Here is a 12,200-nt window from a genome sequence, read left to right as displayed (position 1 = left end):
CTGACATTGAAAATCTAGCAAGCAGTATTGCCTTTCCCCTGAAGAAATTGTATATAGTTGAAGGTGTGTGTGTGTGTGTGTGTGTGTGTGTGTGTGTGTGTGTGTGTGTGTGTGTGTGTGTGTGTGTGTGTGTGTGTGTGTGTGTGTGTGTGTGGTCATTCGATTGACCTGTTTGGTGATTGGCTGTGATAAATCTCGAATCATGTGACTTTTTCTTTAAAAGATATCTAATCTCAATATTTTAACCAATAAACATAATTTTCGTAAAATAGTTATGATAAGTATAAACAATTGGACAGGACTGAAATAAAAAAATTTGCGAAATATAATGAATTAAACGAAAAAAAAACCACAAAAATCGTGATGTAGGTTCTAAACGATCGTCACACAGCAATGCATATTTCTATGGTTTCTACAAGAACAAACGAATCGTCTTGTTCGATACTCTTTTGGATGAACAGCTCAGGAAAGCTAACATGCCAGAAACAGATGAGAATTTGAAACTAAATTCTAAAAATTCAAAGAGAGGTGATGATTTGGTGTTGAGGAAAGATGACGACGATGATAATGCTGGCGATGAAGTGGACGTTAGAGAGAGATTAATTAAGGAGAGAGAGGCGAACGATGAAGAAGATAGTGAAAAAGTGAGTGGGATTGGCTGTTTGGCTAGTTTGAGTTTGGTCCTGATTGTGTGAGGTTCAGTTTTGTTTTCTCTGATTGTAATTAGCAATTTTTAAAATGTTGACGATGAGTCTTCGATTGGTTAATTGATTTATTTATTTATTCATATTTATTATTCATTTATTCCCAATCAATTCGTTCACATCAATCATTCATAAAATTTCGGTTTTTTCAGTCATTTGCGAGAATCCTCAACGACTTTTAAACAGGATTCGAAAGCTGCAGAGGCTGCGACAATGGCAGCAACGACGTCGTCTCAGGAGGAGAAGGAAAAAGAGAAGAAGAAAAAGATGGGATGCAACGTCAACGAGATATTAGGAGTCCTGGCTCATGAACTTGGACACTGGAGCTACAACCACATCCTCAAGAATTTAATTTTCTCACAGGTTTCCGTTGTTATTTGGTACTCATTCAATCTGTCTCTCACTTATCCATTTGACCTTCCATGCAGTCATTCGTTCTATTCGTTTCTTCATTCATCCATTCTATTCGTTTCTTCATTCATTCATTCGCCCGTTCGTTCATTCATTCATTTCGTCAATCATTTGGTCAGTTAATCGTTATATTTGTCTATTCGTCTATTTATCTACTTGTTAATCAATTTATAGAATATATACTTTTCAAGCAGAGGTTTAGATGTTAGGCTAAGTTAAGTTAATGAATGAATGATCGAATGATCGAATGATCGAATGATTGATTGATTGATTGATTGATTGATTGATTGATTGATTGATTGATTGATTGATTGATGAAAAATGAAAAATGAATTTAAAAAGCACAAATGTTTCCTGCCAGGTTAACCTTTTCCTGATGTTCTTCCTGTTCGCTATCTTCTCCAATAACAAGATCCTCTATGAGTCATTCGGCTTCGTCAACGAACAGCCAACCATGATCGGATTGGTGATAATATTTCAATTCTTACTCTCACCATACAACGAGGTGCGTCCTTTAAAGTTGTAATTTCTCCTTTGCTATGTTATTAAATTGTACCATTATAATTGTTCTTGCTATTAATATTACTGTTGTCAATACGCACGCACAGCCATACAAACTGTCACACACACACACACATGCGTGTACAGTTGTACGCACGCACACATACACACTTTACAGTTGTTACAATTCGTGATGATAGTCTACAGCAGAAGGTGCGAGTTCCAGGCTGACGGCTTCGCGTGCAAGTTAGGCTATTGTAGGTACATAAAATCGGCTCTGGTGAAGTTGAATCTTGACAACTTATCATTCCCCATCACTGACAAACTCTATTCCACTTTTCATTACTCCCATCCTCCACTGCTTGAAAGGCTCTCCGCCATGGGGGGTGCCGACACTGATACTGGTGACGGTAACGTTAGTGAGGTTGGGTATAAGAAGGGACTTTAGTTTGATCTAGTTGGCTGGTTGGCCGGTTGGTTTGTCGATTGATTTGGCTTGTTTGATTAATTGAATGGTTGATGATTGATCGTCAGATTTGTGACTGTTCATGATCAAAGCACACTTTCTCATTATTTTTTTTTAGTACGGTTGATTTTTGAATGAAATTAGAGTTTATATTTTATAGATTTTGTTAATTCGTTCGTAAGATTATGCTACTTTAATACGTAACTGCTTGTTTCGAAATACATAGCTTTGGAGGACCCAGTTGGGTTAACGGGCTTCAGTGCACGTAATGCTTCTTGTTGGTAAATGGTTCATTTTATCGCAGTTTACATTTAACCTAATCCACCATGTTGTTTTGTGATCGAATAGATTTTTTTAAATTCGTTTTTTGCACTTTTATTCAATATTTGAAATTAGTGAAATAGTAAATTAGATGAATTCGACGAAATATTATTTCGATATTTTCAACGGGGCGCTCGATGTATATTTACGTGATTTAAATGTGATGGTACTCACGATCTTATTGATGTGCGCACAGGCCGTCTATCAAGTTGCTATATACAGTGCGCAGGTATTTTAAGATTCCATTAAATACCTTATATAAATTTCTTTTGTTTTTGCTCAATTCTGTCAAATTAATTGCGTATGTTCCTCACTCTTCTGTTCTTCTATTTTATTAATTATTTTCAACATTAATATTTGACATTTGTGAAAATAGTAGTTGAATCTAGAAATGAACCCTTCATAACCCCCAAAAAATAAGCTAGGCCAAAAAAGGTCTACTGAGGTTTTATGGAATATCCTAACATTTTGAAATTAGTTCATTTATTTTTTTATATTCAAATTCATACTGATCAAATTAATTATTAATTATAAAAGTTAATTGTTAACTTGAAAAAAGTTTGGGAGAAGGGTTTGAAGGTCAGAGGCTTGGCTATTCAGTAACAATACTAACAACAGACAAGTTTAATAATTATTTTTGAAATAAATTATAACTTTTTCCCTAAGATTTTAACATGTGTGAAGCACTCATCAGCTAAACCACTTTATTTTTACAACTTTCTAACTTATGATCTGCTATTAAAGAAGAAGCATTACACAATGCTGACGATTGTGTTCAAGCTCTGCTCTGACATCTATGAGAAAATGGAAAAAATTGTCTGTAAATATGGGAAATATATTTGATTTCATTTGTTTATTCATAATTTTATATAGTTTGTTCATTGTGATAAGATTTGATTTATATAAAATTCTTACATCTATGCATTTGGATGTTTTAAATTTATTTTTGTTCAATGTAAGTTTATTTCTAATTTATTACAAAATCGACTTTTATACTTGAACAAATTAAAGTTAGGAGAGCTTTACAATTTATTCTAGGCAAGCACCCAATACCATTTTCATTAGTAATTAGTGACAAAATATCATTTTCCTAGTTTTTTATGTGGTTCTACGCAATGGTTTATCTGTGGTACTGGTCGGGAATATTGATGGGGGCAAAAAATATAAACCAGGAAGATGAGGTAGTAGCTAAAATTGAATTCAATATGTATTAATTAAAGATAATAAATGCTGTAAGATACGTGATCAGTTATTGTGTATGTTTTATTTAATGACAGATTCTACGGTCGTTAATTTTTTTCACATTTTTGTACATCTTCTGCCTGCTATCTTACCTGCCATGGAAGATTTTGAAGCAAATATTTGTAGAGTACAAGATGAAAACTGACAAAAGGGTTAAATTTTGCGCGCGTGTGTGCATGTATGTGTGTCTATAGTAAAGATGTTAATTACGAATAATATTTTTTATAACACCCCATAGCCATTGATATATTTCTTCAAAGTTTACATCCTGACGTTTGTACTGTTGGCCTGCTTTCTCTACCCTCTCTTTACGTTGTTTGTATTTCTAGCCAGTCTTTGGGGAAACATCGTTTTTCTATTCGTTTGGATCATTGTGGTGGCCTCTTGTTTGGTCAGTTTATGGTATTTTTAGTGGTTATTTAGTAAATACTGAGAAATAACTTACTACGTGACATGTGATACATTATTAATACAATTAGATTGTATAATTTAATGCAGTACGACACTGCGAGGTACAAAATATTTGTATTTAAATGCAAAGCCGCTGTATTCAAATACGATGCAACGTTATCCAGTACAAAACTTTGTATTTAAATACAATACCAAGATCTTTTACTCTGCATATGTCTGCTTATGCTCTAATAAGTGGGGAGTGATTGCTGATTTCCCTGACTGTCCCCTAACTGTCAGAATTAGGACGTTGTTTGAATCGGCCAAGATGAACGTAGACCATATTTATTTAGTACTCAGTTAGTTTTTTTCTTCGTTTTTTTAATTCGACTTCTTCAAATTAATAGTCTTTATGCTTTTTAAAAATGGTATTTAACCGTACCTATAATTTACTTAGGCCCGGTGGATGCGCCACCAGTTGAAGTCGTTGGGCCATGGAGGCATACGTCGATTAGGATCAGTGGCATCTTCCTCAATACGAAGTACGCCGACCTAATTCGAACGGTTAAGAAGAAGGGCAACGAGGAGATAGGTTTGGGGAAACCTACGAATTCACCTAATTTAGACACAGACAAATCGGGTTTAATATTGCCGCCCTTATCCATGGCTTCGCCGTTTATAAATTTGACAAATTCGAACAAAAATCATCCGAAGTTAGGTTCAAGTTACTATAGAGGCGATTTTAGCCCGAGTAGGGGTGGTTACGATAGAAGTGATAACATCGGTGACAGCAGATACAGAGATGTCATTTTCAGTGGCACTGATGATGCTAATGATTTAAGCGTCATGAGTGAAACTGATACTGGCGATATAACCAATGCTACTATAAGTAGTAGTAGTAGTAAAATTAATAATAATATCGCTTATTATAATAATAATAATAACAGTGTTAAAAGTAATCTTAAAGTGTTAAACTGTCGTCTTAGGAGAAAACATAAATTACTTTATAACGATTACCAGAGCACTAAACTCGTTAACAGTAATTCTAATGATAGTGATAATTACTGTAATGATAATGACTCCAGGGAACGTTTCGTCGATAACTTCAATAAATTTGGTGATAACAATAATACTAAAAGTATTGATCACAATTTTAATGATAATAAACAAACCGGTACTGAACAGATCACTACTGCTGACGATAATAAGCATAATTATATTAACGCAGATAGTAATAATGAAGATAATTATGAAAGTACGAAGAATATTAATATGAACTCTTTGAAGAGTAGGTCGCTATCCGGTCTGATGTTCATTGATAAGACCACTAAGGGAGCGAGTCAGGCATTTGACGGTTTTACTGGCAGCATTAGAGTTAATTAAATTTTATAATTAATTAATTTGTTTATTCATTCATTCACTCATTCGTTCATCTTTTGTTCTTTCACTTTGTTTGGTAACTTAATTGTTCATTTTCCCATTAATACATAACATAGGTTAATGAATTGCAGTACATTTGGCCGCTCACTCATTCGTTCACTCATTCATTCTTTCACTAATTTATATAGCGCCCATCTTCTCTAGTCCAGAGTTTCAAGCCAGTGAGTTTGAGTGACGATGAGATTTTAGCCCTGGCGGCATTTGCGATGGTCGGAAGGAAGAAAGCTTACACACTGATGATTATTATATTCTATTTCGTAAGATTTATGAGTATTATTTTTGTTTATTATTATTTATTATAATAATTACCATAATAATAATGATAATAATTACCATAATAATAATGATAATTATCGCTCTACATCGAAGTCATCATCTTAGCCATCGCGATCATCGCCGATCACAGATTTGGGTCACTTGTCTGTTTACATTCGCGACTTTACTTTTCACGAATGAATCATTTTTCAAGTCTTACGGTTTCGAGAATGAGAAGCCGAAATTAGTTGGACTGATCATCATCTATCTATCTCTCAATAACCCCATCAGTGATGTGCGTGTGTGTGTTTGTTATCGTTTCTGCTATTTTAATCATCATCACTATCTTCCTAGTCTTTATCATCGTCGTCGTCGTCTTTAATAATCATCATTGTTTTTCTTTACATTATCATCGTCACCTTAATAATCATCATCATCGCTGTCGAATCGCCTTAGTAATCATCTTAATCACTCTAATCATCATCATAGTCATNTGAATCATTATCNCCATATTCTTCTTAATCATCATCGTCATAATCGTCGTTATTACTTCTCCAGGTATNTCTTGTTTTATCAAATCTGTTACAACGTTACACAGTATACAAATGCGACGAGCAGGTCACCAGGTTAGGCCATGGTGACGGGTTGGTACTAGCTCTTAAGTCTCTTAGTAAGGTAGGTTAACATAATTTATGCTAATTTATGGTCATTCATTCATTTGATTTCATATTTCACTTAATACTGTATTAATGTAGATTTTACTAGATAGTTAACGTTTGCTATTTGGTTATTTTAAGTATATATGTATAATTGCTTAGTATTAATTACGGAGAGTTAATTATATGTCAACAAAAAGATCGATCAATAATTTCTATTTTCAGATCAACCTGGACTTCCCTTATTGTAATAAGATCTACTCTGTCTACTGTCTCAGCAGTCCATCTATCGTCGAAAGGATTTCTGCCATTGAAAATATGTCCGCATCATCGAAAAATAATATAATTTAATATTATTTTTAATTATTATTATTACCGCCATTTTATTATTTTATATATTCATTTTTATATTATTTTATTGTATATTGATGTATTTTTCAATGAGATAGAGTTTGTTTTGGTTTGCACTGAAATTCCATTTTGCTAGGCTTGTAATATTGGAACTTTTGTACTATCTCTTGTGACTTGCCGAATTGCGATTTTTCAGTGAAGGGTTGTAAGTTTGAGCAGTTCTTCAATTGATCCTTTAGTTTTAATTAATAACTGGTGGTTTGTGTATCGTGGAGCTCTGTTGTAGTAGTTCTCTACTCCCATAGAGTTTTGATCAGCCGATTCTAAGGTTTGGGTCAATTGTAAGTTTACATTATACTTAAAACTACAGCGCTTAATAATTAAGGACTAAAAAGTGAATTTAGTTTAAAATAAACAAACGTTTTGATTTTAATTTAATTATTTAAGGCGATAATTTTTGTTTAATGCCGGAATTAGATTTATCGTAATAGTAGAAATGATTATTTTCACATTTATCTTTCTTGTTTTTTCTAATTTGGCTGCTGAGGTTTGCTACAAATGGTTTATGCAAAAAATACTTTTTAATAGTAAAATATTAAAATCTATGAAAACCCTTTACTTTACTTTATTTGACTAACTAAAAAACAGGCCCAATACGGGGATGTGCGTTGCAAATGTGTTTGCTCGGCTACTAATCAGAATTCAACGATTTCCTACAAAAAGATCTACGTGCAGTCATTCCACGATCCAAGAAATTGGTTTTTCATTTCTTTTCAAAAGTTTTTTTGATGAAGATTATATTATAATACTATTTATTATACTAGAAATATCAAATAGAGATAGTCAAATTAAAAAATTTGAAATAATAAAATTAATGAGGAATTAAATAAAATTATTATGGTTGCTAGTATTGTTTGTTGTTTTATCAAATGTTTCATTCCTATTGTATTGCCTAATATCCCTAATTGACCCCCACTCTTTGAAAAGTAAATGTGACAATGTGGTCGACAAGCCAGTTCTGAACAACCATCCACACTTTTGTGACAAATGTGATTGCCAGTGGCAGAGAAGAAATACAATGACCATTAAAGTGAAAGATTTCATCTAATTTCAATTATTATTTTCTATAATTAATTTTAAAAATATTATTTATTTTAATATTTTATTGCCTCATTTCTTTTCATTTTTAGGTAGTGGTAATATTCATAATATGTGTTGTATCGATCCTTGTCCTATATATGATTTTTCTAATTTGTCTGGACCCCCTCCTGCCAAGAAGAGATGTACCATACGTTGAGCATAAAAATGATGAGGTGTGTAACTTTGTTATTTTTAAAAATATGTAATTGGTACCTGAAAAAACATTTTTATATTTGCATGTGTGTGTGTGTGTGTGTGTGTGTGTGTGTGTGTGTGTGTGTGTGTGTGTGTGTGTTTGCATCTTTCTCGAAAAATAACACTTTAAAGAGTGGTTTTGTTCTCTAATTTAAAAATAGATTTGTCTTCTAAAATTAGATTTTTTTCTATAAATAGATTTTTTCCAGAAAGAGATTTTTCCATTCACAGGTCAGGAATTATCACAGACAACTTCTAAACATCCAGCAACCACAAAGTCAGCATCCAGGATCACCCATGGCGACATCGGCGGCCATTTTAGGTGCGTCCGCCTCTATTAACGATGACGACGATTCCGGAAGGGATTTTCCGGTTGAGAGTGGTTCCGTGGGGCTGTCCGGAAGGCAGGGGTTCGGTGGGGGCGTGTTTATGAGGATGAAGAATAAGATGTTTGGAGTTAGGGATGAACAGGCTAAGTGGAAAGAAACCGTTGAAGATCAGAGAAGGCATATATATGATGCACATACAATGCTTAATTGAGTCTGTGTGTGTTTGTTCGTGTGTGTGTGTCTGTGTGCGTGTGTGTTTGTGTTCGTGTGTGTGTATATGTGTTTGTGTTTTTTTTTCCTTCTAGTCTTATTATCGGTAGATGTTGATAGATCAGATTAAATTTAATTGATGATGGGTTGATAAGGATGATGATGGCTATGAAATGTTGCTGATGACATGGATGAATCTGGGTTTGTGGTTAAGTGTGGAGCTGTGTATTTATTTATATATTGATTAGTTGTGTTATACTCATTCAACAAAACACCGTTCATTTGTTTGTTTGGGTGTGTTGTTTTTCATTCATTCATTCATTGTCATTGATAACATTTAAAAATATTACAGCGTTATTGATAACATTTTATTCTCTGAATCAGTCATTCGATATTGTTAAACTAGTTAACTATTTAATTTGTATTGTACACACACACACACACACACACACTCACACACACTTTTATTTATACTCAAACATTTGTACACTCTAGTTCTCTTTCATTTTTCAATAAAATTTCTATATAACCGTTCAATGTACAGTTGAAAGCATCAAGATATCGTCTTGTCCATTTTATTTTGTTTCATTCGTACAAACAAACCTCTTCAAAAGTCTACAATACACAAAACATAAATTGACATTACATACAAATTACGTACAAATACCCAACCATGTTCGCCTGTATCATTGTTTTACACTATGCACTGAATCGCTAATAATTAGCAGGTATCTTACCTATGCACTAGAGTTTTAGAGTGCTTAGAGTTCTTAAATTCTTGAATGGTATTTAAACACTCCAGTATTTACGAGGTATTTCAATTTTTTTTTCTAAATAACAGTATTTTGTCTGTATCTAATAACTCTGGGTGTAGTTATGAATTAACAAATTCAATCACATTGGCGAAGAATATCATCAGTCATTTATTTTGCTCTGTGCGCTCTTGCTAACTTAATTCACACAACCTTGCAATGTATGCATGAGTCTAAAATGATAATAACAATGAAGGATTTTGTACTGTGTGATCCGTTTAACGTTTGCTAAGTACCTACAGACTACGTAAGTAGTCAACATTGTGGTATTTTAACAGAGCTGTTTCTTACATACACGCCCACATGTGTATCAAATACACATACCAACGTGTTGTACACATACATAGCTATTGTATACACGTACGTACATGTGCGTATGCAATCGTGCTTACGTAGCAGTGGCGTACGTCCAAATTGGTATTTAAAAGTTTCATACCTGCTTTAAAGTGTTTGAAAACAAATTTTAAAAAAATGTTATGAGAGGTATTTTTTTGGTTGAATAATTGATGAAGTGAAGATAGATGGATAGATAGTGTGAGAGAGAGAGAGAGAGAGACGTAAGGTCGTTGAAAGAACTAAGAAATGTTAATTAAATGATTTTAAAATAACTGGCTATGTAAACCTTCCACATTATCCTATGGAGATATGATGAGGATGGCGATGTTGCTAGATGTTGATGATGATGATGATGGTGATGGCGAAATATGACGATGATGAAGACGACGACTACGATGATAAAAATGATGAAAGATAACGATGACGCAACAAATCATCACGTGACCTTCAGTTTTAATTCAATAAGCCTCTTTAAAAACATACAACCCATCTTTATGATCAAATTTCAGCCATACATTATAAGTATGCACATCACATATTTACAATAATATACATGCATACATACAAACAAACATTCATACATATACACATTCATACATACATGCATACATACATACACACGCATACATACAAACATACGTACGTACATACATACATACATACATACATACATACATACATACATACATACATACAGCCATTCTCGAAAAAATTCCTTATAATAATATTGATCAGTGTAGTGCCTAGTACATCAACATCAACAACAACAACCGTTGTGTATACGCTTGCATGTATATATTTTTGTATGTATGTATATATGTATGTATGTATGTCTGCATGTATGTATGTATGCATGTATGTATGTTTGTATAAATATATATACATATATACATATGTTGTATAATAGTTTGAAGTTTTTTTGATGCTTGTTTGTTTACATTTTTCCAAGTTGGCATGCAATATATATTTATATATAAAAGCATACACACACACACAAACAAACAAACAAAAAACAAACAAACTCCCAGAAATTTTTTCAATATTTTCAGATTTAATTAAATCTCATTTTTTGGTAATTCCGCTTGCGAATTTTGTATGTATGTTTATGTATGTACGTAAGTATATTTGGATGTATGTATGTATGCATGCATGCATGTATGTATGTATGTATGTATGCATGCATGTATGTATGTACGTATGTGTGTATGTACGTATGTATGTTTGGATGGATGTATGTAAAGATAGATGTAACAGCAATAGCAAAATCATTTTTTTACGATTTGAATCGTTTAATAATTCATTAACCATTAATAAGTCTCAAATACTAAATATATTATTTATATTATATAAAACAATATTATTATTATTATTATTATAATTATTATTATTCTATTATTATTATTATTTATAATATGTATAACATCAGATGCCTCGGGAACACCAGCCCCACTCAATGGAATAGAGGTAATCCATGAATTTCGTTACAATTCTCTTTTATTAATTATAAATAGTAATAATAAAATAATAAAATTATATTAATAAGATAATAGTAATAATAATGCAACTTCTACTACTACTATTATTACTACTACTACTACTACTGCTACTACTACTATTACTACTACTACTATCACTACTACTACTTGTAATAGTAATTATGATATTTGTAGTAATTAATATTAACGATAATATTAATAATATTTATATTATCGTAAAAGACGATGATGATGATTGTGATGACGATAATGGTGATGATGATGATTGTGAGGACGACGATAGTGATGATGATTGTGATGACGACGATGACGTAATCATGATATATGACGTCACGCCAGAGAAACTAGCCACTGCCTGGTGAGTAAGCCACTATTGATCAAAGAATTACAAGGAGAGAGACCTTTGCTACAGCCACAACTGCAGCTACCACTACTACCACTACTACATCTACCACTACTACTGCTACTACTAGTACATCTACTACTACTACTACTACTACTACTACTACTACTACTACTACTACTACTACTACTACTACTACTACTACTACTACTACTGGTTCTGCTGCTACTTTTAATGCTGCAGCTGCTGCTTTGGCTTATACTGCTGCTGCAATAAAAATACAAATAGTAATAGAAATATCAACTAAAACAACTACAACAACAACAGCAACAACAACAGCAACAACAACGTCAATAACAGTCTCTGCTTTTGTCACTTGTGAAAATTTATCAAAAAAAAAAAAGTTAATACCCCCCCTCGTCTTTCTCGCGTGTCAACAACATCGTATTCATCATCATCATCATCGTCATCACCATCATCACCATCATCGTCATCATCATCGTCATCATCATAGCATCGTCATCATCATCGTCATCGTCATCAATATCGCCAACATCATAAACAAAAGTTAACTCAACTAAAATGGATTCTTACAAAGAAAC

General features: G+C 32.9%; 2 protein-coding genes across 2 annotated transcripts in view; both read left to right on the top strand.

Moving 5' to 3' along the window:
• The window catches only part of HELRODRAFT_193946 (hypothetical protein), a gene marked incomplete at its 5' end in the record, with an annotated part of 10,971 nt that extends 1,950 nt beyond the window's left edge, over nucleotides 1-9,021 (top strand). The window contains 17 exons of the mRNA XM_009029916.1: nucleotides 462-644; nucleotides 891-1,067; nucleotides 1,477-1,620; nucleotides 1,795-2,031; nucleotides 2,600-2,632; nucleotides 3,070-3,219; nucleotides 3,498-3,584; nucleotides 3,884-4,036; nucleotides 4,253-4,394; nucleotides 4,493-5,409; nucleotides 5,604-5,684; nucleotides 6,289-6,405; nucleotides 7,386-7,495; nucleotides 7,725-7,827; nucleotides 7,928-8,050; nucleotides 8,304-8,775; nucleotides 8,799-9,021. Of these exons, the coding sequence (XP_009028164.1) occupies nucleotides 462-644; nucleotides 891-1,067; nucleotides 1,477-1,620; nucleotides 1,795-2,031; nucleotides 2,600-2,632; nucleotides 3,070-3,219; nucleotides 3,498-3,584; nucleotides 3,884-4,036; nucleotides 4,253-4,394; nucleotides 4,493-5,409; nucleotides 5,604-5,684; nucleotides 6,289-6,405; nucleotides 7,386-7,495; nucleotides 7,725-7,827; nucleotides 7,928-8,050; nucleotides 8,304-8,612 (3,066 nt within the window). The 3' untranslated portion in view covers nucleotides 8,613-8,775; nucleotides 8,799-9,021. The remainder of the gene's footprint in view (nucleotides 1-461; nucleotides 645-890; nucleotides 1,068-1,476; nucleotides 1,621-1,794; nucleotides 2,032-2,599; nucleotides 2,633-3,069; nucleotides 3,220-3,497; nucleotides 3,585-3,883; nucleotides 4,037-4,252; nucleotides 4,395-4,492; nucleotides 5,410-5,603; nucleotides 5,685-6,288; nucleotides 6,406-7,385; nucleotides 7,496-7,724; nucleotides 7,828-7,927; nucleotides 8,051-8,303; nucleotides 8,776-8,798) is intronic.
• Nucleotides 9,022-12,180: 3,159 nt separating this feature from the next.
• HELRODRAFT_180610 (hypothetical protein) overlaps nucleotides 12,181-12,200 on the top strand; it is a gene marked incomplete at both ends in the record, with an annotated part of 1,741 nt that continues 1,721 nt past the window's right edge. The window contains one exon of the mRNA XM_009029915.1: nucleotides 12,181-12,200. This exon is cut by the window's right edge and continues 1,342 nt beyond it. Coding sequence (XP_009028163.1) covers nucleotides 12,181-12,200 — 20 coding nt within the window.

The sequence above is a fragment of the Helobdella robusta genome (assembly GCF_000326865.2).
Source record: "Helobdella robusta unplaced genomic scaffold HELROscaffold_63, whole genome shotgun sequence".
In the NCBI taxonomy this organism is placed as follows: Eukaryota; Metazoa; Annelida; class Clitellata; order Rhynchobdellida; family Glossiphoniidae; genus Helobdella; species Helobdella robusta.
The sequence above is the reverse complement of the archived record's forward strand: the minus strand, read 5'-3'. Positions and strand labels throughout refer to the sequence as shown.